This window comes from Saimiri boliviensis, chromosome 5, assembly GCF_048565385.1.
Source record: "Saimiri boliviensis isolate mSaiBol1 chromosome 5, mSaiBol1.pri, whole genome shotgun sequence".
Taxonomy (NCBI): domain Eukaryota; kingdom Metazoa; phylum Chordata; class Mammalia; order Primates; family Cebidae; genus Saimiri; species Saimiri boliviensis.
In genome coordinates this window covers 77,773,432-77,795,161 of record NC_133453.1, presented here as the reverse complement: position 1 = coordinate 77,795,161, position 21,730 = coordinate 77,773,432, and the positions used below count along the sequence as shown (strand labels likewise).

Sequence of the window (21,730 nt, the reverse complement as noted above, 5' to 3'; positions counted from 1 at the left end):
TGTAGTTTCTGCACATTGATTTTTGTATCCTGAGACTTTTCTGAAGTTGCTTATTAGTTTCAGGAGATTTGGGGCTGAGATGATGGGGTCTTCTAAATATACAATCATGTCGTCTGCAAATGGAGACAATTTGACTTCCTCCTTTCCTATTTGAATACCCTTTATTTCTTTTTTTTTGCCTAAGTGCTCTGGCTAGAACTTCCAATACCGTATTGAATAGGGGTGGTGAGAGAAGGCATGCTTGTTTGGTGCCAGATATCAAAGGGAATGCTTCCAGTTTTTGCCTCTTCAGTGTGATATTGGCTGTGGGTTTGTCATAAATAACTGTTATTATTTTGAGATATGTTCTGTCAATACCTAGTTTATTGAGGGTTTTTTAGCATAAAACACTGTTAAATTTTGTCAAAGACCTTCTCTGCATCTACTGAGATAATCATGTGGTCTTTGTCTTTGGTTCTGTTTATGGGTGGATTAGATTTATAGACTTGTGTATATTGAACCAGCCTTGCATCCCTGGATGAAGCCTACTTGATCATGATGGATAAGCTTTTTGATCGATTGTTGCAATCCTATTGAAGATTTTTGCATCTCTGTTCATCATGGATATTGGCCTGAAGTTTTCTTGTTTTGTTGATTCTCTGCTGGGTTTTGGTATCAAGATGATGTTGGTCTCATAAAATGATTTGGGAAGAATCCCCTCTTTTTGAATTGTTTGGAATTATTTCAGAAGAAGTGGTACCAGCTCCTCTTTGTATACCTAATAGAATTTGGCTGTGAACCCTCTGGACCTGCGGTGTTTTTTTTTTTTGGTTGGTATGCTATTAATTGCTGCCTCAACTTTAACCCTTGTTATTAGTCTATTCAGGGTTTTTACTTCTTCCTGGCTTAGGCTTGGGAGGGAGCAAGTATCCAGGAATTTATCCATTTCTTCCAGGTTTACTGGTTTATGTGCATAGTGTTGTTTGTAGTAATATCTGATGGTTGCTTGTATTTCTGTGGAAACAGTGGTGATATCCCTTTTATTGTTTTTTTTACTGCATCTATTTGATTCTCTCTTTTCGTTTTTATTAATGTCTAGTGGTCTGCCTATTTTGTTGATCTTTTCAAAAAACGAGCTCCTGGATTTATTGATTTTTTTTGAAAGGTTTTTTTTTTGTCTCTATCTCCTTCGGTTCTGCTCTAATCTTAGTTATTTCTTGTCTTCTGCTAGCTTTTGAGGTTTTTGTGATCTTGCTCCTCTAGCTCTTTCAATTTTGATGATAGGGTGTTTGTTTTAGATCTTTCATTGCTTCTCATGTGGGCATTTATTGCTATAAATTTCCCTCTAGACACTGCTTTAAATGTGTCCCAGAGATTCTGATATGTTGTGTCTTTGTTCTCGTTGGTTTCAAAGAACATCTTTATTTCTGCTTTCGTTTCATTGTTTATCCAGTCAACATTCAGAAGCCAGTTGTTCAGTTTCCATGAAGTTGTGTGGTTCTGAGTTAGTTTCTTAATCTTGAGTTCTAATTTGATTGCACTGGTTGGAGAGACTGTTACGATTTCTGTTCTTTAACATTTGATGAGGAGTGATTTACTTCCAATTATGTGGTCAGTTTTAGAGTAGGTGCCATGAGATGCTGAGTGGATTTGGGGTGGAGAGTTCCATATATGCCTATTAGGTTTGCTTGATGCAGATCTGAGTTCAAGTCCTGGGTATCCTTGTTAATTTTCTGTCTCATTGATCTAATATTGACAGTGGAGTTTTAAAGTCTCCCACTATTATTGTGTGTGAGTGTAAGTCTCTTTGTAGGTCAGGTCATTACGAACTTGCTTTATGTATCTGGGTGCTCCTATATTGGGTGCATATATATTTAGGATTGTTAGCTCTTCTTGTTGCATTTATCCTTTTACCATTATGTAATGTCCTTCTTTGTCTCTTTTGATCTTTGTTGGTTTAAAGTCTATTTTATCAGAGACTAGGATTGCAACTCCTGCTTTTTTGTGCTCTCCATTTGCTTGGTAAATCTTCCTCCATCCCTTTATTTTGAGCCTTTGTGTATCCTTGCATGTGAGATGGGTTTCCTGGATACAGCACACCAATGGATTTTGACTTTTTAATCCACTTTGCCAGTCTGTGTCTTTTGATTGGGGCATTTAGCCCATTTACATTTAAGGTTAATATTGTTATATGTGAATTTGATCCTGCCATTTTGATGCTAGCTGGTTGTTTTGCCCATTAGTTGACGTGGTTTCTTCATTGTGTCAGTGCTTTTTACAATTTGGTACATTTTTGGAGTGGCTGGTACTGGTTGTTCCTATGCTTAGTACTTCTTTCAGGAGCTCTCGTAAGGCAAGCCTGGTGGTGACAAAATCTCTCAGCAATTGCTTGTTTGTAAAGGATTTTATTTCTCCTTCACTTATGAAGCTTAGTTTGGCTGGATATGAAATTCTAGATTGAAAGTTCTTTTCTTTAAGAATGTTGAATATTTCCCCCCACTCTCTTCTGGCTTGTAGGGTTTCTGCTGGGAGATCTGCTGGGAGTCTGATGGGCTCCCTGTTGTGTGTAGCCTGACCTTTTTCTCTGACTGTCCTTAGCATTTTTTACCTTCATTTCAACCCTGGTGAATCTGACGATTATGTGCCTTAGGGTTGCTCCTCTTGAGGAATATCTTTGTGGTGTTGTCTGTATTTCCTGGACTTGAATGGTGGCCTACCTTGCTAGATTGGGGAAGTTCTCCTGGGTCACATCCTCAAGAGTATTTTCCAGCTTGGGTTCATTCTCTCTGTCACATTCAGGTACACCTATCAAACGTAGATAGGTAGTTTCACGTAATCCCATATTTCTTGGAGGCTTTGTTAATTTCTTTTCACTCTTTTTTCTCTAATTTACCTTCTCATTTTATTTCATTGAGTTGTTCTTCAATCTCTGATATCCTTTCTTATGCTGGTCGATTTAGTTATTGAAACGTGTATGCTTTGCAAAGTTCTCGTGTTATATTTTTCAGCTCCATTAAGTCATTTATATTCTTCTCTAAGGTGTTTATTCTCCTTAGCATTTCAACAAACCTTTTTTCAGGGTTCTTAGTTTCTTTGCATTGGGTTAGAACATATTCTTCTAGCTCAGAGAAGTTTATTATCCACCTTCTAAAGCCTGTTTCTGTCAATTCATCAGACTCATTCTCCATCCAGCTTTGTTCCTTTGCTGGTGATGCATTGTGATCCTTGGAGGAGGAGAGGTGTTCTGGTTTGGGTGTTTTTATCCTTTTTTGCTGGTTTCTTCCCATCTTAGTGGCTTTATCTACCTGTGGTCTTTGTAGTTGGTGACTTTTGGATGGTGTCTCTGAGTGGATGTCCTTTTTGTTGATGATGAAGTTATTTCTTTCTGTTTCTTAGTTTTCCTTCTAATAGTCAGGCCCCTCTGCCGTAGGACTGCTGGAGGTCCACTCCAGATTCTGCTTGCCTGGGGATCACCTGCAGCAGCTGCAGAACAGCAAAGGTTGCTGTTCGTTTCTTCTTCTGTTATCTTCATCCCAGAAGGATACCCACGAGATGTCAAACTGAGCTCTCCTTTATGAGGTGACTCTTTGGATATATGGGAATCAGGGAGCTACTTCAGGAGACAGTCTGTCCTTTATAGTAACTCAAGTGCTGAACTATGTACTCCATTGCTCTGTTCAGAGCTGCTGGGCAGGTACATTTAAGTCTGCTGCAGTGGAACTCATAACTGCCTTTTTTCCCAGTTGCTCTGTCCTAGGAAGGTGTGGCTTTATTTATAAGTTCCTGACATGCTGCTACCTTTTTTCAGAGCTGCCTGCCCAGCAAGGAAGTGGCCTAGTCACAGTCTGCCAGCAGAGGCATTGCTGAGCTGCCGTGGGCTCTGCCCAGTTGCTTTGTGAACTTCCTTTGGTTTTGTTTATAGAGGTATAGTTAGAACTGCCTCAGCATTGGCAGACTGCCTCGGTAGTGGCGGACTGCCTCAGTAAGCGTGGATGCCCTTCCCCCAACAGAGCTGGACTTACCCAGGTCCAGCTGCACTTTGCTGTGAAACTCTCAGTCCAGAGCATTTGAGATTGCTGGTCTTTGTGGGGGTGGGATCTGTCGAGCCAGATCACCTGGTTCCCCGTTTGAGCCCACTTTTTTTCAGTTGAATGGACGGCTCTGTCTCCCAGGCACTCCAGGTGCCTGTTGAAACGGCCACCCAGATTTCTGTGAGTTTTTGTGCAGAAACTCACTATGCCAGCTGAATCAGCCATGCTAGAAACTCATGGTGCTTTACAGCCTGGGAATCTCCTGGTCTGTAAGCAGTAATAATTCGTTTGGAAATTCAGTGTTCACTCACCCTCTGTGTTGTTCTTGCTGGGAACTGCACTCCAGAGCTGTTCCTATTCAGCCATCTTGCAGTTTTTTCCACATTGTTGTGTTTATCAATGTTTGTCAGTAGTTGATTTTTTTTTTTTTTTTTTTTTTTTTTCTGAGATGGAGTCTTGCTTTGTCACCCAGGCTGGAGTGCAGTGGTGCAATCTCAGCTTACTGCTACCTCTGCCTCTCAGGTTCAAGCAGTTCTCCTCAACTAATCATTTATTGTAAATATAGTCCATATTCCAAATGGAAATACCTTATTTGTCTATTTCTGATTATAACAGTAATACATGCTATTTAATGCTATCCAATGCTATTTAAAATTAGGATAGCCAGATCCTTTTTCTCTTACACAGTTCTCATTGACCACCCTACAGTATCCAACTTTATTGACTTCTTTTTTTTTTTTTTTTTTTAATTCTTTTCTACTTTGTTCCTGGTTATACTACTTTCTCCATGAGACATAAGCTGCATGAAGGCAGAGGCTTTTTCCTGTTTATATTTGTCTTATTTACTGCTTAGAATGGTATCTTGACAAAAGGAAAGTGCTCATTATATATTTGTATAATGTATTAATCCTTTTATATATTTATTCCTTTTCTGATTCTTTTGATAACTTACCTTCCTTCTGCCAAATCTTAAACCTTATTAACTTCTCCAGTGTTTAGTGTTCTTCTCTCTAGTTTTTCATTTTTGAGTCATCATCATTGTAATCATGTGATATCTTTCATTAAATGCCATCTATGTCTCTATCTCTGACCCTGCTCTTTCTTCCAGAATCCAATCTCAAATCTCCAGCTGTCTTATGACCTTCTTCATATGATGTTCCCTTAGTCATCTCAAATTTAACATATGCAAAATTTTTTTTGGAGCACCCGGCCTGCAATGCTGGCTCTCATTCTGACAACTCACTTTTAATTAATGGTGTAATTATTTTCCCTGCTTCAATTTGCAGAACTCTCTATTTCTGGTAGGTAAGTATATATCATCATTATAAACATCACCCTTACCATTAATATCATCATCAGTAATATTTATGTAATTCTTTCTAGCTTGAAAATTATTTTTACATCTATAATTTTCCCTTTTGGGGCTTGGTCCAATCTTTTTCTGGAAGACCAATTCTGGCAGGTAGAAATATAAGGAGCCCAGTATGAGTAGATTGCTTATTCACCATTGTAAGAGTCTTACTCCTGGGCTTACTCTGACTTTGATGCCCAGCTCTCCAGTGCTATTATTTCTTTGTTTCTTTCTCTTAGCCATGTTCCTGTCTTGCAACCAAGTTTATTTCACTCTAGTTTTCCTATGATGGAACTACTTTGCTAGAGAAAGCCTACATATTTCTACTTGTGCTCATTACATGATACAAACTAGTGTGACAAACCAAGTTACTGTATTTTATTAAATTCTTACAAGACAGCATTCATGACTCACTCATTCTTTTTCTTCTGGCTGCAGTTCTGCTTTTTGGAATTTCATTTTTATACTATTTACCATTGGATTTGCTTATAAAACTAAATAATTGTTTTTTTCTTGAGCTTTTGAATTCTTGATATTGACTGCTTCCAGTTTGGTTCATACTAATTTCAACCAGTCATTAACTATTAAAGATAGAATCCTCATTTAAAATGTTGTATATCTCTATATATTTTAAATATTTAGTATATATTTATATATGCTTATTTTAGTTATATGTATAAATATGTACATATTATTTACCGTTATTACATATAGATGCACAGGAAAGGATTCTCTCTGCCTTTTTTGCATTGGAATTTTTGCTCTTCTTCTCTTTGGTATTTTTTCATCTTTATTTGATGCAGACAACATGGCTATTATTTTACTGCTTACCTGGAATCTTAACGCATCAGGTGCAGTCAGATTCCAACTTTTCCTTGATTCTGATTCCTGGCCCTGTATGTATTATCTGCATAAAGTTTCTCTCTAGAGCATGCAGTGGATTTCAGACCTGAGATTTCATCTTGAACTTCAGCTACTGAGATGTTTCCTTGCATTATTCTATTTCTAAATCCATTGCCTAAACTGAATCATTAATTTTGTCTCAGTAATTCTGGATCCTTTTCTTTACCATATAGTCAAAAATATTATGTTCTTAATACTGATGTGGCCTGATATAATCCCATCTCCTCTTGTGAAAACTTCCTTGACCACTGTAGCCTTCATTTATTTTCATACCTCTTTACTCTTGCAGCACTAAGCACCAGACATATTAGTACCTAATTATTATTGTCTTACATTGTCTGTTATTATGGATTCATCTTATCTTTAAAACCAGATTATAAGCAATTTAAGTACAGTAAATATGGTATAGCATATATGTGAACTGCAGTAGATACTATCCTACAGTTATGAATTGACCAGGTAATTAATCAAAGTACAGCCATGCTGAAAACTGCAGTATTTTACTTTTTAAAAAGATACTTTATTTGCAAAATAAATCTACCCTCACATTTTTTTGAATCACAACTTCTTTGCTTGCTATCATTTAATTAGTTGCCCGGTTATGGGAATTTCTTGGCTAATAAGATAGCAAAATTATCATGGATTCTCATGAATCGCAATATAATTGAACTTCTAATTCATCTAAATTATTCTACTTTGTTTTTTATGCTATTTGCAGTCATATCATTTCACTTCAATAATAAAGGAGTGTTTCTTCATGTTCTGTAAATATATTGTTTAAATATATTTTACTTGTTTTCTATATTTATGTATTAGTCCATTTTCATACTCTTGATAAAGACATACCTGTGACTGGGTTATTTATAAAGAAAAAGAGATTTAATGGACTCACAGTTTCACATGGCTGGGGAGGCCTCACAATCATGGTGGGAGGCAAAAGGCATGTCTTACATGACAGCAGATAAGAGAGAATAAGAGCCAAGCAAAAGAAGTTTCCCATTATAAAACTCTCAGATCTCTTGAGACTTATTCACTACCACAAGAACAGTATGGGGAGAACTGTTCCCATGATTCAATTATCTCTCACTGGGTCTCTCCCACAACATGTAGGAATTATGGAGTTACAGTTCAAGATGAGATTTGGGTGGGGACATACCAATTTTTTTCTATAGAATATGTATTTAAAAATTGATGTAAGTGTGCTAAGTGTTCTGCAGGTTTCAACTCCTGAAGAATGCATATTGTAGGAACTAAAGCAAAAAAACAAAAAACAAACAAACAAAAACAACAACAACAACAACAAAACCCAGGGCAGTTTTATTGAGTTAGGTAAAGAATATTTTCCATATGTTTTAATAACCACATCTATTCTTACCTGATTTACTTTAGGAATTTGTTTTTTTCTTTAGAGCAGTTAGTTATTTCTTATAACATGCCAATGTTTTATTTAGTTTAATACGTGAAGGTTACCTTTCATACTGATGAATTTATTCTCAACTACTAACTGCTCTTCAGGTAGATGGGTTTTTCTTTTTCTTTTTTTTTTTTAACTGTTATTGTGATTACCGGTACAGAATAAGAACGGAAACTTTGAACAAGCTTATATTCTCCTTGAAAAAAACTCCCAGAAAAAAACAAGCTGACATGTTGAAAAGATATATTTTGTTACCCGACTTCACCCAGAAAGCTATGCATAAAGTTCATACAAGAGGATTAATTAAAAAAAGTATATAAAACACATCTTGGCCATAAGTTAATATCTGTACAGGGTTTCCATTTTTAAATAAATTAATATTTGTTAAATCTTTGATTTAGCAGTGAATAAAACAAACATGGTTCCTGCCTTTATATTTTAGCCATTATAACAAAGAGATAGATGTAAAATCAATTATTATACAATAATGATTAGTTTCAATTGAGATAAGTGGATCAAGAAATGCAGAATGCTGTGACTTAGGATAATAGGGGCCTGATTTGTATATGAACATGCTCAGATGTGGATATGTATGTGTTCATATGTCTGTTTTATAAGGATGATTATGTAGGTGTGCCAAAGTACACTACAATTAAGTGGAGAGTGGATGTCTAAGACAGCTAGAAGATTCTGAGGTGGGAAAGAGCATATTTTTAAGAGTCTTAAAGAAGGCTAATGTACTCAGAAGGTAATAGCAAGGGAAAGACTGGCAGAAGATGAGGCTGTTAGGCAAGAGTTACCATATTTACTTACACAGAAATATGACACTATTATCATTGTTTGGTTATTTTTCACCTTTGCCCTCTGAAGTCCTCTCCATTGTGACTTAGTTATAACCTAATTATTTCAATAACTTATTAATTGGTTTATTTTCACATATGAAATGCTTAACATTATGGATTTCAGTAATTACTATATACTTGTTACTGATTTACTCATTCTTTTGTGTTTTAAAATGTTTAAAACATACCAGATGTTTTATTGGACTAACATTGAATTCATGATTTGTTTTATTAGTAAGTCTTTCCCATCAATATAACTGATGCATATATTTGGGTCTTCTTTTACATCATTCAGTAAAGTTTCATAATTTTTTTCACAAATGTACTACATAATTTTGCTGGGTTTATTCCTATTCTTGTCTTTTTCTTCTAAGATATATTAATTTTTTTCTGACTAGACTAACAATTTTTTCTGCCATATAGGAATTTCAGTATTACTATATACTTGTAACTGATTTTTGAATTTTCTGTTTAAAACCTAGTAAAGATTTCTAGGTAACAATCATGTAATCTTTACAAAATGTAATGAAAGAGGAAATAATGAAAGCAAAATCCCAAGATTTTTTTTCCCCCCTCAAAGAATGCATTGAAGAATGGGCACACAAAATTGGGAATATTTAGAGGTAGAAAGGTAGTGAAAAGATTCACAAAGAAGTTTCAATTTCAACAAAAAAGCTTTTAATTCAAAGAGTTTTCTTTCTTTTTTCTGAGAGTGATGACAACATGAAGATGACTGTTGAGAGACAAATTTGTAATGGATTCCAAATATCTTGTGGGCAGAGGTCTGTGCCTTCTATCTCTACTAGTATGTTTGTATTGTGAACACACTAGGAAGATATAGGTAGTGTCTCTCTCTGGAGCAAAGGGTAGGTTTGTTATCTTTATACAGTAAAGATAATGTCTCCTTATGGGGCAACAATCAGTGAGGATTAATGTCTGTTATAAAAAGAATTGAGTTCCCTACCTTGTTTCTCCCCTGTCATACATCCCACTGCATGTACAGCATCTCCTGGCCCTTTGCACATCCTTCTGTGGGAGTTGGGGCACAGAATACAACACAAATGATGATACTCTAGGTACTACTATTCTGTGCATAATAAACTTTCTTTTATCTCTGACTCAAGAGTCTCATGACTTGCTAGCATCCTCAAAACTAGCAGGGCAATACTGATAGCCTTCACAATTCTTGTCAGTTTGGGCAGTGAGGAAGGGATACTGACAGAGACATGGCTTTTGTAGAAAGAAGGATTATGGCCTCACAGCTAATTAAAACACTTTGAGAGAAGTCCCTTTGGTATTGGTAGCAAACTTACTGACCAAATTGTCTAGTAAGCAGAGTACTAAATATTCTTCTTCTCTATTGCCTATTAATGAGGAGGATTTGGGAATGGAGTTGCAAGCTGGGAACCATGCAGTAGATTTGGTTTTAACTCTCCTTTAGGTAGGGAGATTACAGTCTGGCAGTAGTCTCAGGTTCACCCATTCTAACAATTAGTACTTAGATTCATCTGGACTGTGGGGTGAGGAGAGAGGAACAAGTTTGCATTTTCTTTCAGACAACAGTTTTAGAGATGCATACCATCAGTGAGTATGAGAGGAAAATTCATGACTATTACATAGAGAAACCAGGCAAATCATTAGAACTTTGGTTGATTTTCTTGGAAAATGAGTGAGGTGGGTCATATAATATTGGTTACAGAAGAATGACTACAACTGGGATGTATTTTTTGCTCAGACTATGCTACTATCATGCAAACTTGTAATCCATTTGGAGATGACAGTAAAAAGTCTCGGAATTTTCTGTAATGGATTCCATCTGCTGTAAGAGAACTTTGGCCCTTTTATGGAGATTTTTCTGAAACAGACAAAGTCAAGGGGAAACTATAGATGAGGCATTGATTAGTATTGCATTCTTACAACCCCAGGTTGGTTTCATAATGCTGATATAAGTGACCCACTGGAGAATGAAAAGATCAACAAAGAAATTTAGATAAATTCGTGTGGTCAGCCTGAAGTTCTAGAACAGTTCTATAACCCTTATATTGAAACCCAGCAAGAACTTAATAAATGTTGGATTTATAGTAGGGCAGCAGATACATCTAGTCTGAGATTATGTTGTTGCTGTTACAGCCAATTAGCTTATTCTAGACATACCATGTGACCCTTTAAACTAATTGGTGTTATGTATTCAGATTTCTGACCATTCACAGTCAGACAGTCATGCACTTTTTAATTCTCAAAGCCATGCAACAATTGGCTGATAGTCAAGGTATCTGATAGACCTTCCACATTTCCTATAATCTATGGGCATCTGGTATTGTTGAGTGTTGGAAGAGCTTCTTCAAAAATTAAAAAAAAAGTTTCCAACTCTGCCTCTCTCATCTCCCTCTGGTCCACACATACAAGTAACATGGTTTGGTCACCGAATGGCTTTCTTCAGAAAGAGATCATCTCCTCTTGGCCTTTATGTAGATCCTAATCAGGATGAAAGGGTTAAGATTTTATATAAACTTATACTGAAAAATCAGGATTCCACCATGACTATTTCTGGGCATGATGCATTATTCTTTCTTCTTACAGAAACCTCAGGCCAGCCTGATTGGTACACCCTCCAAATAATAGCTCAGCTAAAAGGAGACCTCAGGGATTTATACTTATTTCTTGTATAGCTAACTGGATACGCTTGTTGACTTGAAATGGTCCTGCATTACAAGAGTAGTAACGATTTAGTTGAATACACTGCTTGCCAAGACCTCCTACAACTGCCCAAATGCTCCACTACTGTAGGGGACATAACAAGTCTCTGTAAATTTTATTAAAATGCCCTCTTCTCCCTTATTTTGACCCTTCCCAACTAAAGGTCTGAGTGTTATAGAGGATGGTTAGAAAAAAAGTGAAATTACACCTACCAGAATGGAGCACACTCTATGTTTCAGGTGCGGGAGTAAAATTAATGATCTTTCAGAACTTAACCCTGGAGCCTCTCACATAAAGAAAAGATCTTTGTGTGAGTCTCTCAAACTGTGGATATGCTTTAAATGTAATTGCCTGCTGGCTTAACATTCTTCATCAGATGGCTCTGCCTGCGTTTTGATCATCATTGCTTTTAACCTGAAGGAGAAGATTTTTAGAAACACCAGGAAAAGATCCTTTATCTCCTACACACACACACACACACACACACACACACACACACACACACACCTATTAACAACTTTGAGTATCTTCTTTACTCCCCTCTATATACCCATCACTAACCTAGAAGCTGGCATGGACAAATAGATCAGATTGTACTGACTGTCCCCAGGCAGTTTCTCTAAAAAATAGGGATAATCTCAATTATCTGAACTGAACTGAGAACTCCAAGACCAACTAGCTGGCCTGGGGGCCTTGTTGGAGGCATTGCCAACCTGTGTCTTCTAACTGACATGGTCAATTTTTGGGCCACAATCATTGTAAATAACATGTTCTTTCTAGGGCCATTGTGTGAACCCTCAAGACTGTATGTCTTTTTTTTTCTTTTCTTTGAGTCGGAGTCTCACTCTGTCACCTAGGTGGAAGTGCAATGGTGCAATCTCAGCTCACTGCAACCTCTGCCTGCCAGGTTTAAGCAATCTTCCTGCCTCAGCCTCCTGAGTAGCTGGGACTACAGGTGTGCACCACCATGCTCAGCTAATTTTTTGAATTTTTAGTAGAGACATGGTTTCATCACACTGGCCAGGCTGGTCTCGAACTCCTGACCTCGTGATCTGCCCACCTCAGCTTCCCAAAGTGCTGGGATTATAGGCATGAGCCACCGCACCCAGCCAAGATTGTATATCTTATTTGCAAATTGTGTATTATTTTCCCTCTCTACCAAGAACACAGTGACTTGAGCCACAGGGATGTTTTTAAGAGACCTTTGAATGTTTAAGCAAACACCACCAGTGGATTATGTGGGCTTCAGATGATTTTGGAGAGAACTACAAAATCTACACTTGGCTATGAGGATGAGCTCCCTGGAGGTATAATTGACTTATTAGTTATGTGCACGCTACAGGCAGTTATCCCTGCAATGGGAATCATCAAATTAGAAAAATTGGTAAGAAATGTGCCCCTGATTTTAATCTAAAAGATTAATAATACCATTGCGGTCTTCTCCAGCCTCAATTCATGGACTAAAGTTTTCATGGATGATAAGATTGCCCTCAGCTACCTCTTTGTGGTCCAAGGAAAAGGCCAAGCAATTGCTCATACATCCTGCTGTACCTGATCTAATGCCTCCGGCCAAGTGGAAAGGTTAATATAGAAACTTAAGGAGAAAGTCACGTGGCTTTGTAAGGGAGATCTTTAGGGTTTGGGGGATTTATTCAGTTGGTTGGGTTCAGCAGCTAAATACATTGAGAGTGTGGTTGAGATATATACTATAGATTGGTCCCATCCTTCTACTTTGAGTCCTGTTGATGGTAATCTTAAGTAAAGACATGTATGAGACAAAGTGAATGAATTTGTTTCCACTCTCTATTGATTAGATTTATCAGAGTGACTGATAGCATATTTATGGGAAAACTAGTCAGAGAAAAGATGATGTCAAAACAAGCTGTGGCTGTTGTTGATGACCATTCTCAGTGGATTCCGCTATCAGTATATCAGAAGCAGAAGAGAAAGAGTACGAAGCAAACAGACAAACAGTAAACTATGGAAGAAATAATTGCTGGAAGGCAGGTGTGGTGCCTCACGCCTATAATCCCAGCATTTTGGGAGGCCAAGGCAGGTGGATCACTTGAGGTCAGGAGTTTGAGACCAGCCTGGCCAATGTGCTGAAACCCCATCTCTACTAAAAATACCAAAATTAGCTGGGTATGGTGGTGCATGCCTGTATTCCCAGCTACTTGGGAGGCTGAGATGGGAGAATCATTTGAACTCGGGAGGCAGAGGTTGCAATGAGCAGAGATCACACCACTGCACTCCAGCCTGGATAACAGAGTAAGACTCTGTCTCTAAATAAATAAATAAATAAATAATTAATTAATTATTTCTGGGAAAAAAAAAAAAAACCTTACACATTCAAGCAGCTCAGGGTTCTCAAGATAAATGCTAAAACAAACATCGAAACAAAACCCAAAATCCTAAAATTATTCAAAAGCATTATAATGAAGCTTCTGAAAATTAAAAACAAAGAAAAGATTCTAATAGTAGTCAGAGAAAAATGGAACAATGATCCCAATGATTGCAGATTTCTCATTAAGAAACATGAAGGCTAAAAGGAAGTGGAACAGCATTTGAGAACGCTGAAGGAACATTCAGTCCAGGATTCTATATTCAGTGACATACCTTTAGGCATGAAGGTTAAATAAAGGCATTCTCAGACAAAGGGAAATAAGGTCATACTTATTCATGAAAGACTATTTTACCCCTGCGACCAGGAACAAAGTAAGGATGGCCACTCTCCCCACTGCCACTGAATATCCTGCTGGAATTCTAGCTATTATAATAATGAAAAAACAATAATAAATAAGGAAAGAGATAGTTTGGAAAGGAAAAAATAAAATTGTTCATTTTCACAGATGACATGGTTGTATACCTGAAAAATTCCATGGAATCTACAAAAAAATTTTAGAAATTATAAGTAAGTTTAACAAGTTTGAAGGACAAGGTCACATGAAAATAAATCACATTTCCCTATACTTGCTTTAAAATAATTGGAAACAAATTAAAAATTATAATAGTTTCAAGAAATGAAATATCTAGGTATAAATTTAACAAAGCAGGTAGAATATCTGTGTTCTGAAAACTATAAAATTCAGTGAAATAAATGATTTGAAATGAAAGAGACCTAAATAAATGAAGATGCATGTAGTTTCCATGGATTAGAAAAAATCATCACAGTTAAGATACTATTCTCCCCAAATTAATCCATAGAATTAATGCAATTTCAATCAAATTCCAAGCAGGAATTTTGTAGTTATACAAAAACTTTTCCAAAATGTGCATAGAAAGGCAAAAAGATTAGAATAGCCAAACAGTTTTGAAAAAGAAGAGCAAAGTTGGGAGACTCATACTGTCTAACTTTAAGAATTACTTTAAAGCTATAGTGATCAAAAAGAGTGATATTGTCAAAGGAATAGACAAAGCCATGAACTAAATGTTTGTGTCCCCTCAAAACTCATATGTTGATATTCTAACCCCAATATGATGGTATTAGGAGGTTAGGACTTTGAAGTGAAATTAGGTCATGAGGGTGAAGTCCTCATGATTGAGATTGGTGCCCTTATAAAATGAACCCCAGAGAGCTCTCTCAACCTTTTCCACCATGTGATATTGCAAGGAGAAAATAGCAATTTACAACCCAGAATAAGGCCTTCACTAGAGCCTAACCATGCTGGAACCCTGATTTCAGATATCTAGCTTCCAGAACTGCAAGAAATAAATTTCTGTTGTTTATAAACCACTCAATCTGTGGTACTTTGTTATAACATCCTGGACTGACTGAAGCATAAGCCTAGATCAATGGAACGTATTAGAAAGTCCAGAAAAATAGTCCAAACAAATGTAGCAAATTGATTTTTGAAAAAGATGCAAAGGCAATTTAATGGATAATATATTTTTTCTGTGTCTTTTATTTGGGTCTTTTCCATAAGTGGTATGCTGTTGGAACAATTTAACATCCATATTTAAAAAATTTTAAAAACTCGAACTAAACCTCATATCTTATACAAAAATTAACTCAAAATGGACCATAGTCCCAAGATGTAAAATATAATGCTACAAAACTTTAGAAGAAAGTGTAAGAGAAAATTTTTGTGGCCTTTAGGCAAAGAGTTTTCAAATGTGATACCAAAAGCATAATCTATAACACACAAAAAAATTTAGAATTTATCAATATTTAAAACTTTTCCTCAGTGAAAGATACTGCTAAAAGAACATAAAGACAAACTATAAATGGGGAGAAAAGACAAATGTTGCAAATCATATGTTCAAAAAAAAATCGTGTATCCGTAATGTATAAAGAAGTCTCAAAACTCAATGGTAAGGAACAAACAACCCGATAAAAATAAATAAATATAGATGTCAAATAAACTCAGGAAAAATTGTCAACAATAGCTATCACAAAAATGTAAATTAACACCACGATGAAATACTACTACATAGATTGTCTACAAAACAATTGATAATACCAAGTGCTGGTGAAGATTCAGAACAACTGCAGCTCACCTGCATTGCTCCTGGGAGTGCAAAATGGTACAGCCATTCTGGAAGGTAGTTTGACAGTGTCTTATAAAGCTGAACGTACACTTATCATATGACTAGCAATCCTACTTTTAGTCAGTTACCCTAGGGAAATAAAAATATATGTTTACACAAAAGCCTACACAAGATACTTATAGTAGTTCTATTTATAATTGCCAAGCACTAGAAACCGAAATGTCCTTCAGCAAGTGAATGCATAAGCCAAGAGTGGTACATTCCTACAATGGACTGTTACTCAGCTATAAAAACGAATGAACTACTAATATACACAATGGCACAGATAACTCTCAAAATCCCAAAGGCACTTGCTAAGTGAGTAAAGCCAGTCTCAAAAGGTTATATGCTGTGTTTTCACTTAGATGACATTTTGCAGCAGAGACTAGATTAGTGGTTGCTGGGGGCTACAGAAGTGAGGTAGAGATGACTACAAAGGAGGATCACAAGGAATTTTTTTTGGTGAATAATATTCTGCATAGTTTTAGTAGAAGTGAATTTTATCATAGTCTACTCTTCTGAATATTACCCATTATATAGCATATGTGATGAGAGAAAATGAGTATATGTGTGAGAGAAATAAAAATAGTTTCCATGAGTGTTAAAATAATCCAAAATAATCATATTTTATTTTATTATTTTATATACATATATATATACATTAATATATACATTTTACATATTTATGATCCCAAATTACCCTGGACTTCATGTAATGATGAATTTGGTTTTAGTTCCTGAGTCTGTTTTGGATGAGTGTTGCAGTGGGGAGCAGAGGAGGTATGAGTTTCGGGTGATGTTGAAGGCACTGACTGGGACATTTTAAACTCAGAGTCATGGTAATATATGTTCATGTCTCTGACTTTTTTAGACACCCCATCACAGAGGGTACAGTTTATTCTTGGAACCGAGGATGATGATGAGGAACACATTCCTCATGACCTTTTCACAGAACTGGATGAGATTTGTTGGCGTGAAGGTGAGGACGCTGAGTGGCGAGAAACAGCCAGGTGAGAATTTTTGTTGAAGAATGTTCATGTTACTAGAAAAAGAGATTTCTAATGCAACAATTTTGCAAACATCCATGATTGCTGAAGTTGCTGATCTGGCCTGAGCATATCCTATAACAGGATATGGGTCAGAAAGAAATCTGAAGGCAGTAATTACAGTAAACAGTGATGCAGAGCCAACAGCTGCAGTCTTAAAGATAAACAGTAACATAATTTGTGTGTCATCAACAAAACAAGAGAAATCTAAAAGTAATTTATTTCTATTTTTTCAGCTTGCACCTAAATTTATGATATTACATGGTAACTTGAAAGTGGGCTTTTTAAAAAAATAAAGGGCAAATATTATGATAAAACGCTTTGGGTATAGTGCTGGATTTCATATACTCTTTGGTGAGGATAAAAATATTTTGTAATATGTTTCTAGGATATGCATACATTTAAGGATAGTGATTTTTTTAAATGTCTTTTAAAATCACTTTGTCTATCATTGTAATTAAGATTTTTATATTGCTATATAATTGACAGCATTCTGTAAAGTTAGAATTAAATTTTGTGTTTACTTTTCATTTATTCCTTCTGATTTCCTCATTTAACAAACATTTATAGAGTGTCCATTATGTGCCAGGTATGAATTTTTCACAACAAAAATCTTAGATCTTGCCTTTAGGGATCTTGCAGTCTAATTTAGACAAGGAAACAAAGTTGTAAATGCTGTATAATGAATGCTATGATACAGGTGTGCACAAGAAACTGTGGTCACACCCAGGGTTGTCATTTACCCACTGGTTCCCAGATTTTCATGTAAATGCAAATTACCAAAAATGTTGTGTAAAATGTAGACTTGGTAGACCTCAGGCATAGTCAGACCATAAATTTCTAAAAAGCTCCCAGTTGATGTTGTTTAAAATGTTTTGGGTTTGAGACCAAACTTTGAATGGCAGTTATCTTTTTTAAAAATTGCATTTTAGATATTGGGGTACATGTGAAGAACATGCAAGATTGTTGCATAGGTACACACATGGCAGTATGATTTGCTGCCTTCCTCCCCGTCACCTATATCTGGCATTTCTCCCCATGCTCTCTCTCCCCAACTCCCTACCCTCCCCTTTCCCTCCCCTATTTCCTTCTAAGAGACTCCAGTGTGTGATGCTCCCTTCCCTGTGTCCATGTGTTCTCATTGTTTAACACCACCTATGAGTGAGAACATGTGGTATTTGACTTTCTGTTCTTGTGTCAGTTTGCTGAGAATGATGGTTTCCAGGTTCATCCATGTCCCTACAAGGGACACAAACTCATCATTTTTTATGGCTGCATAGTATTCCATGGTGTATATGTGCCATATTTTCCCTGTCCAGTCTATCATCTATGGGCATTTGGGTTGGTTTTAGGTCTTTGCTATTGTGAACAGTGCTGCAATGAACATTTGTGTGCATGTGTCCTTATAGTAGAATGATTTATAATCCTTTGGATATATACCCAGTAATGGGATTGCTGGGTCAAATGGAATTTATATTTCTAGGTCGTTGAGGAATTGCCACACTGTCTTCCACAATGGTTGAACTAATTTACACTCCCATCAACAATGTAATTGTGTTCCTATTTCTCCATATCCTCTCCAGCATCTGTTGTCTCCAGATTTTTTAATGATCGACATTCTAATTGGCATGAGATGGTATCTCAATGTAGTTTTGATTTGCATTTCTCTAATGACCAGTGATGATGAGCATTTTTTCATATGTTTGTTGGCCTCCTGTATGTCTTCTTTTGTAAAGTATCTGTTCATATCCTTCACCCACTTTTGAATGGGCTTGTTTGTTGTTTTCTTGTAAATCTGATATAGTTCTTTGTAGATTCTGGATATCAGCCCTTTGTCAGATAGGTAGACTGCAAAAACTTTTTCCCATTCTGTTGGTTGCCGATTCACTCTAATGACTGTTTCTTTTGCCGTGCAGAAGCTGTGGAGTTTGATTAGGTCCCATTTGTCTATTTTGGCTTTTGTTGCCAATGGTTTTGGTGTTTTGGCTATGAAGTCCTTGCCTACGCCTATGTCCTGAATGGTTTTGCCTAGATTTTCTTCTAGAGTTTTTATGGTATTAGGTCTTATGTTTAGGTCTTTAATCTATCTGGAGTTAATTTTAGTGTAACGTGTCAGGAAGGGGTCCAGTTTCTGCTTTCTTCACATGGCTAGCCAGTTTTCCCAACACCATTTATTAAACAAGGACTCCTTTCCCCATTGCTTGTTTTTGTCAGGTTTGTCAAAGATCAGATGGTTGTAGATTTGTTGTGTTGCCTCCGAGGCCTCTGTTCTGTTCCATTGGTCTACATCTCTGTTTTCATACCAATACCATGCTGTTTTGATTACTGTAGCCTTGTAGTATAGTTTGAAGTCTGGTAGTGTGATGCTTCCCACTTTGTTCTTTCTGCTTAGAATTCACTTGGCTATGTGGGCTCTCTTTTGGTTTCATATGAAGTTTAAGGTGGTTTTTTCCAGTTCTGTGAAGAAGGTCATTGGTAGCTTGATGGGGATAGCATTGAATCTGTAAATTACTTTGGGCAGTATGGCCATTTTCATGATATTGATTTTTCCTAACCATGAACATGGAATGTTTCTTCATCTGTTTGTGTCCTCTCTTATTTCGTTGAACAGTGGTTTGTAGTTCTCCTTGAAGAGGTCCTTTAGGTTCCTTGTTAGTTGTATTACTAGGTATTTTATTCTATTTGTAGCAATTGTGAATGGCAGTTCGTTCTTGATTTGGCTCTCTTTAAGTCTGTTATTGGTGTATAGGAATGCTTGTGATTTTTCATGTTGATTTTTTATCCTTAGAATTTGCTGAGGTTGCTTATCAGTTTCAGGAGAGTTTGGGCTAAGACGATGGGGTCTTCTAAATATACAATCATATCGTCTGCAAATGGAGGCAATTTGACTTCCTCCTTTGCTATTTGAATATGCTTTATTTCTTTTTCTTGCCTGATTGCTCTGGCTAGAACTTCCAATACTATATTGAGTAGGAGTGGTGAGAAAGGGCATCCTTGTCAGTGACAGATTTCAAAGGGAATGCTTCCAGTTTTTGCCCATTCAGTATGATATTGGCTATTGGTTTGTCATAAATGGCTTTGATTATTTTGAGATATGTTCCATTAATACCTAGTTTATTGAGGGTTTTTAGCATAAAGCACTGTTGAATTTTGTCAAAGGCCTTCTCTGCATCAGTTGAGATAGTCATGTGGTTTTTGTCTTTGGTTCTGTTTATGGGGTGAATTACATTTATAGACTTGCTATGTTGAACCAGCCTTGCATCCCCGGGATGAAGCCTACTTGATCATGGTGGATAAGCTTTTTGATGTGCTGTTGCAATCGGTTTGCCAGTATTTTATTGAAGAATTTTGCATCTATGTTCATCATGGATATTGGCCTAAAGTTTTCTTTTCTTGCTGAGTCTCTGCTGGGTTTTGGTATCAGGATGATGTTGGTCTCATAAAATGATTTGGGAAGAATTCCCTCTTTTTGGATTGTTTGGAGTAGTTTCAGAAGGAATGGTACCAGCTCCTCTTTGTATGTCTGGTAGAATTTGGCTGTGAACCCATCTGGACCTGGGCTTTTTTTGGGTGGTATGCTCTTAATTGCTGCCTCAATTTCAGACCTTGTTATTGGTCTATTCAGGGTTTTAACTTCTTCCTGTTTTAGGCTTGGGAAGGTGCAAATGTTCAGGAATTTATCCATTTCTTCCAGGTTTACTAGTTTTTGTGCATAGAGTTGTTTGTAATAATCTCTGATGATGATTTGTATTTCTGTGGAATCTGTGGTGATATCCCCTTTATCGTTTCTTATTGCATGTATTTGATTATTCTCTCTTTTCTTTTTTATTAATCTGGCTAGTGGTCTATTTTGTTGGATCTTTTTGAAAAACCAGCTCCTGGATTTATTGTTTTTTGAAGGGGTTTTTCTGTCTCTATCTCTTTCAGTTCTGCTCTGATCTTAGTTATTTCTTGTCTTCAGCTAAGTTTTGAATTTTTTTGATCTTGCTCCTCTAGCTCTTTCAATTTTGATGATAGGATGTCGATTTTAGATCTTTCCTTGCTTCTCATGTAGGCATTTGTTGCTATATATTTTCCTCTAGAAACTGTTTTAAATGTGTCCCAGAGATTCTGGTATGTTGTGTCTTCATTCTCATTGGTTTCAAAGAACATCTTTATTTCTGCCTTCATTTCATTGTTGGTTTCAAAGAACATCTTTATTTCTGCCTTCATTTCATTGTTTATCCAGTCAACATTTAGGAGCCAGTTGTTCAGTTTCCATGAAGCTGTGCGGTTCTGAGTTAGTTTCTGAATTCTGAGTCCTAACTTGATTGCACTGTGGTCTGAGAGACTGTTATGATTTCTGTTCTTTTGCATTTGCTGAGGAGTGATTTACTTCCAATTATGTGGTCAATTTTAGAGTAGGTGTGATGTGGTACTGAGAAGAATGTATATTCTGTGTATTTGGGGTGGAGAGTTCTGTAAATGTCTATTAGGTTTGCTTGGTGCAGATCTGAGTTCAAGTCCTGGATTTCCTTGTTAATTTTCTGTCTCGTTGATCTGTCTAATATTGACAATGGGGTGTTAAAGTCTCCCACTATTAATGTGTGGGAATCTAAGTCTCTTTGTAAGTCATTGGGAACTTGCTTTATGTATCTGGGTGCTCCTGTATTGGGTGCATATATATTTAGGATTGTTAGCTCTTCTTGTTGCATTGATCCCTTGACCATTATGTAATGTCCTTCTTTGTCTCTTTTGATCTTTGTTGGTTTAAAGTCTATTTTATCAGAGATGAGAATTGCAGCTCCTGCTTTTTTTGCTCTCCATTTGCTTGGTAAATCTTCCTACATCCCTTTATTTTGAGCCTTTGTGTATCCTTGCATGTGAGATGGGTTTCCTGTATACAGAACACCGATGGGTTTTCTAAACCACAAGGTGAAAGAGAATCAGGGTAGCTTCCC

The 21,730-nt window shown here is 36.6% G+C and overlaps 1 protein-coding gene across 10 annotated transcripts in view; it reads left to right on the top strand.

Moving 5' to 3' along the window:
- Positions 1–21,730, top strand: part of SLC4A10 (solute carrier family 4 member 10) — a 374,879-nt gene that overhangs the window by 204,606 nt on the left and 148,543 nt on the right. For all 10 annotated transcript variants that reach the window (XM_074399589.1, XM_010329677.3, XM_003921935.4 and 7 more), the window contains one exon: positions 16,616–16,754. Coding sequence is in view for 9 of the 10 variants with exons in the window: in XM_010329677.3 (XP_010327979.1) it covers positions 16,616–16,754 (139 nt within the window). In the remaining variant the exon portion in view is untranslated. The remainder of the gene's footprint in view (positions 1–16,615; positions 16,755–21,730) is intronic.